The sequence below is a fragment of the Nelumbo nucifera genome, chromosome 2 (assembly GCF_055504915.1).
Source record: "Nelumbo nucifera cultivar China Antique chromosome 2, China Antique-T2T, whole genome shotgun sequence".
NCBI classification, from domain to species: domain Eukaryota; kingdom Viridiplantae; phylum Streptophyta; class Magnoliopsida; order Proteales; family Nelumbonaceae; genus Nelumbo; species Nelumbo nucifera.
The window spans coordinates 86,488,413-86,494,577 of record NC_142650.1 but is presented as its reverse complement, the minus strand read 5'-3'; the positions used below and the strand labels follow the sequence as shown (position 1 = coordinate 86,494,577).

The 6,165-nt window shown below is 37.2% G+C and overlaps 1 protein-coding gene across 2 annotated transcripts; it reads right to left on the bottom strand.

The window, feature by feature from the left end:
* Nucleotides 1-428: 428 nt before the first annotated feature.
* LOC104606071 (calcium-dependent protein kinase 2-like) lies at nt 429-5,735 on the bottom strand. 2 transcript variants are annotated; one of them, XM_010271122.3, is made up of 8 exons: nt 4,903-5,735; nt 4,053-4,196; nt 3,749-3,901; nt 2,957-3,084; nt 1,920-2,087; nt 1,670-1,797; nt 1,385-1,484; nt 429-862 (listed from the first exon to the last, which is right to left on the bottom strand). In XM_010271122.3, exons 1-8 carry the CDS (start codon nt 5,591-5,593, stop codon nt 770-772), a joined length of 1,605 nt encoding a protein of 534 aa, XP_010269424.1. In that variant the 5' UTR covers nt 5,594-5,735; the 3' UTR covers nt 429-769. The 2 variants fall into 2 exon arrangements, with proteins under 2 accessions (XP_010269424.1, XP_010269425.1); XM_010271123.3 differs by having other exon boundaries at nt 2,957-3,072.
* Nucleotides 5,736-6,165: the final 430 nt, after the last annotated feature.

Below are 6,165 nucleotides of genomic sequence, written 5' to 3'. Positions count from 1 at the left end.
TATCAGTGCTACATGCTTTGTAGGATGAACTAATGTATCACGCAGAGAAAGCCCTCTCCTCCTAATCAAGCCTCTTGTGGATGGTTATCTAATTTTGGCATGCATAAAGGAGCAGCTTTGCAAGGATCACGTCTAGAATGTCAACAAGAGAAAAACCTACAAGCGGTGGTGATGGTAAATGGAATTGATAAGATTGTAAACATGCTGATCTTTGAGCTAGATCTCTTAGGACATGTTGATGTGGTTGGCCTGCCATCTCTGATGTGACTGTTACTACTTCTCAGGCTTTGAACGATTACTTTCTTAGACGTTGGCAGAGAAAATTATGGAAGATCAAGGGGAGTTTGCTTTTGCTGATGTGGCAGTTATTTTTGTTTAAGAAAACAAAGTCATACACATTGGGAAATACTACTAAATGGGGCCTCCTATAAAAGAGTAAATAGGGTTAATCTATTCTCAATTATGGAAAAAAACATCCTAAAAATTACAGTTACAACAATATATTCTTCGGATCCACTTAAAATGTTCCCAAAAATAGGGAACAGCCCATAAATCCCCACAAACTCAAACCAACAGTCCCTGCTCCCATCTTCACCTTCCCATTCTTTTCTCTTCAACAGATAGTGTACATGAGTTTATCTGCAAAAGTCTGATGGATGCTTCTGAATATACATAGTCAACTTCTGCACCATAATGGCATTGCAGCAAAATTTCAAGCAGGAAAAGTTTGTAATGTGATCATCCCTTCTTGGTATTGGTTGATACCCAATCAAACAAATACATCATGCCGCTTCTTTGGGTTTGTTTCAGGGTTCCCTTTTCTGATCATTGCTACAAACTCATCATAGTTGATCCGTCCATCCTGTAGTTTTTGGAAACATTCATAGCATTAGCAAACCGACTACTATTATGCCCCACAGTTCATTAATTATGGTTGAACCTGATAGACAAATCTTGACATTCCTACACAACTTGATTCAAGATGGAGATGACAAGTGACAAAAAAGAAAAAGATCCTGTAGTTTTTAATAATATTCCTACACAACCTGATAGCCTTTCCTCATGAAGGCTATTCTTTGCCCATTCTATGCTATGAAGATAGGATTGGATAGTCAAAAGCCCAAGTATTTAGAAGTAAGCTCTATTTTCTTTTGATATTTAAAAGAAGAGGGTGCCCATGGGGCATGCAAATACTCAATACCTTGTCAATTGGGATACATTACAAGATTGTAAGCACAATACCAAAAAGGATATTGGTATTTGCTTTTTGATTTTCACTTATGATGATTCTCACCAAATTAGAGAACTCAGTAACCAAAATATGTTTGTAGTGTATGCATAAATATAAATTCAATATTTCAATCTCTTTCTGTTCTCTGCTTACATTGTCAATGTCGACTTCAGAAAGTATTTCCTTTATATCCCTTCCATCATGCATTCCAAACTCTCTTAGAGCCTGATCTAGCTCTACTGTTGTAATGTACCTGAGAAAAGAAAAACAGACAAAAAGAAGATAGGTAGTAGGGAATAAGTACCATTGGTTGTTCTGGAAATTATATTAGATCAGAAATTAATTAAAAAAAAAGGAATTTCTAATTAATCAAAAAACCAGTTAGCATTTCCTATATTGATCTAAGGATGTAATTAATGCTTTGACCATCATACTTACCCACTGTTATCTTTGTCAAAGTATTGGAATGCAGTGTAAAGGTGTTCTTCTCTGTCCATTCTGTTCATGTGCATTGTTGCTGTGATGAATTCATCATAGTCTATGGTCCCATTGCCATCTGCGTCAGCCTATTTTCAAAGTATACAATAAATTAAAGAGAAAAGAAAACTATTTTTGTAAATTTATATAATTTTGAACCACACGATGTTCTTAAATAATATTATTCACTTTCTATATTTCAGAAACATACAGCTTCCATTAGCTGTTTAACTTCATACTCCGATAACTTTGTCCCTTGCTTGGAGAGTCCTTGCTTCAGCTCTTCAAGTGTTATGGTGCCACTGTTGTCAGTATCCATGTTTTTGAACATTTCCTTTAGTCCCATGATTTCTTCCTCCGAGAGACATCCTGCAATTACCTGTCCACATGAAACAAAACAAAATAAGTTGGGCAAAATTTCTACCTTCCTTTAAGCCATATAGAAGTTAGCATGTGGTTAGGATTTCAGTTTCCCAAACAAAGCTATGTAACTGATTAGTTGGGAAATTAACATATTATTGAGTTATGTTATACACAGTGACTACACTGTCACTACCACAGTAATCATTGTTAAAGGATGGATTCAAAAGTAATTTACAATCATGTAAAGCCACTAAATTTATTCTGGCATTCTGTCTTTGGAGAAGATTGGGAAACCGCCATTGTTTGTCATCTCATGACACTATTACTCTAATTTTAGGCATTTTGGAGCACCTAGTGGAGATAACTTGACATAGGAGGCTTCTCAAAATATGTAGGAATTAGCAAAATCAAAATTGACACCTGACAAGTAGATAATTCACTGAAACATTGCACATAAATTTGATTGTCAAAGTTGTAGTTGATTAGGAAGTTAGGTCATATGATTGACATTGACTGATGGAGCACCTAGTGGAGATAACTTGACATAGGAGGCTTCTCAAAATATGTAGGAATTAGAAAAATCAAATTTGACATCTGCCAAGTAGATAATTCACTGAAACATTGCACATAAATTTGATTGTCAAAGTTTAGTTGATTAGGAAGTTAGGTCATATGATTGACATTGACTGATTTAAGGCCTTTCTTGATTATATATAAGGTTGTTCAACAAATGGATCTTGCTTTCTAGGGAAAATTATAATTGCATCATATATTTCCTGTTTGTCTTAAATCACAAAATTGTCATGTAATTATGCATAATAATGAGAAAATACCGTTTTGAGTCAATTAAACATTTTTTTTTGGAAAGGTTATAATGTAGCATACCCGAAGAGCAACTTTCTTGAACTTGTTCATTGCTCTGAATTGTTTGAGCCTATTGAAGACAGCATTATCAAGAGGCACATCAGGCGCTTCTCCATCTTCCTTGATCCATGGATGATCTGAATTTAACACTGTTAGAAAATGTGTACTATCAATTCCAATTAATGACTCACAAAAGCTCATATTGGACACAGAATGCCTCATGGGGCTTCTTGATCATGAACAAAATCAAGCCAATAGAGTTGATGGTAAAATTAGGTATGTCATAAGAGCTTCAATGAGTTTTTCCAAGAGTAAATTAAGGAAGCTTCAATGAGTTTTTCCAAAATCAAGCCAATATGGTGAAGCTTAAGAGTAAATTAAGGAAGCTTCTGAATGATAATCATTTCTTTGGAGAGTTTATAGCTACAGAACAATGAAACCTGTGATACAAAATAAATTGTTCCAAAGTGTGTTATGAATGTCAGAATTATACACCTCTGTGATATTTAATACATAATATACACTATTTAGAGTTAATAAATTATAGGAGATTTCATGTTAGTCATAAACCACGGCTTACTTAAGCTTGCATGCAATTTAAGAATACAAGGGCAAGGAAATGAAATAACAAAATTAGTTTGTTTACTTTCTCTTACATTTCGTATATATGGTAATAAAAGAAAGCAATGAAAATCTACATGCGTAAAGCATTACTAGTAATTGGTCATGTTAGGGGAGAAAGGATGCTAATCCCTACTTTCAGTTGGTAAATTCATCTGAAGCAAAAAGCACTGAAGAAAAAGTTATACTTACTGAGAACTTCGACTGCTGTCAACCTCTGCTTGGGGTCTGCATTTAGCATCTTTCTGACAAGATCCTTTGCTCCAGCTGAAATTGATGGCCATGGGTCGCTTGTGAAATCAATGTGTCCACGTAAGATTGAATTGAAAATTCCATGCTCCGATTCTGTCAGACCATTTAATTCTTTCATAATTTAATCAATTTAAACATTTATTTCCATATATTTGTTCTTTACTGATGGTGGTTGTGTTTGTAGTTATGACAATATGAGGTAAACAAGCAAGGAAAAAGAGCTAATAAAGTAAGAAGAAATTACCAGCCCAAAAAGGAGGAACTCCACAAAGAAGAATATACAACATCACTCCTACACTCCATATATCCACTTCTGGTCCATATTTTCTCTTCAGGACTTCGGGTGCAATATAATATGCACTGCCAACAATATCCCTGAACACTTCACCTGTTATAGGGTAAACAGTTTGATGCCTAGCTGAGTAAGTAATAGCAACAATCTTGACTGGAATAGTTAAACTGAATCAAGAAAAGGTCAACTAAAAACTCTGTAAAGCAATAGCTAGCTAGAGCTTATAAAAGGTGGCGGGCTGAAGAAAGAGAAACATAACTTCTGAGAAGATTTTTTTTTTAGATTTTGTAGTCTTTTAGCAACTGAAGGATAAGATGCGTATGCTTAACCATTATGTTTTTGGTGGAATGAAACTTATGTTATAGGGCAAAGTTATTTTAGTCATTTTATTCCCCCATTCTCATCAGAGTCTACTAGAGGGACCATTGTTTAGACAAGCTACAAAGCTGATGAAAAGTTTGGTGGTTTAACAGAAAATTCTGAAGAGAGGAATGAAGTCTGAAGAATCCATTTAGTGTTAGATTCTTGCAGTGATTCTTTAAATTTAAATAGATATTTGGGGACAAAATTAGTACATAAATTCTCATATTTCATCTCTAGTATTTCACTTTTGAAGGTAAAATTCTAATTTCTCCTAAAAATATTTTATAAAAACTTCAGGTATATCTTTCAATATATTAATGACAGCAATGCTAAAGTTTGACAAGAATTCTGTCGGCATGAAACCATATTATTTATTGAAATCCTCAGACAGAAAACAAGATTAACTAAAAGATCCAGATAATGGGATTAAGTTTTTGACCTTGCTTGAAAAAGACGGAAAGACCAAAATCTGTAGCCTTTAGAGGGGCATTCTCATCCTTGCTCAAAAGGAGGAAATTCTCTGGCTTTAAATCCCTGTGGACAACTCCCATAGAGTGGCAAGTGTGAACAATCTGAACAATTGTCCTCAGCAGGGATGCAGCTTCACGCTCCGAGTAATACCCCTTTGCAATAATCCGATCAAAGAGCTCTCCCCCAGCACATAATTCCATCACCAAATGCACAGATTGTTTATCCTCGTATGCACCCTTCAATTCAACAATGTTGGGTTGGCCAGCCAGATGGTGCATGATCTGAACCTCTCTCCTAACATCCTCAATATCCTCTTTGTTAGCCAGTTTCCGCTTGGCTATCATCTTACACGCGAATTGCTCACCAGTAACCTTGTGGGTGCACAGATGGGTGACCCCAAATTGGCCTCGTCCGAGCTCCTTCCCGATTGTGTACACTGATCGAACATCTTCCATGGGTCGGTTCAAGACGGTTCCCATTTGGGAAGACTTGGAAGACTTGGTGGGTGGACTTGGGGTGGTGGGAGCAGTTGAAGGCTTGGGTGGGGAGACAGTATCCGAATCTGGGTTTTCTCCATTAGCAGACTGATCTCCTGCATCCTTGTTATCGGGAGCCTTAGCGTCCTTATTGTTATCGCCATGGGAGAAACAGTTGCCCATGGTAGAGTGGAAGGATGTGGGAGGGGACGCTGGCCCAGGAGGAGGAGAGGAGAGGAGAGACGGAGATGGGGTTCTGGGGTTTTAAGAAGGGGTGGGAAAGGAGAAGGAGATGCATGTAGAGAGAGAGGGAAGAGAGAGAGAGAGAGAGAGAGAGAGAGAGAGAGAGAAGAGAGAGAGAGAAGGGAAGCTCAAGGAGGGGAAAGAAAGAGAAGAGGTTGGATGGTTGATGAATATAGAAAGAATATCGATGGTGAGGGATTGTAGGGGAGGCGTAAATTTGAATTCGGTTTGAAAGAGTCGTTGGGGGCAGAGTTGAGGTAGGAAGGTTCAGAGGAACTGGCGGGAAGCAACGGTTTTCCTCTTTATTTTTGTCTTGTGCGAGTTGGGATCAACGGCTGCGGACAGCCGGACAGGGTGTGCTTGGGCTTACGGGTGGTTTTGAGCCTAGCGGAATATATTCGAGCTCGGTTCGGCAGGTAAACATCAAATTCGTGTTTGTGCTCGAGTTTTAAACATATTAGTTTGAATTTGGCTTGATTTAAAAGTTCTTAGGTTCGATCTCGGATTTGCAA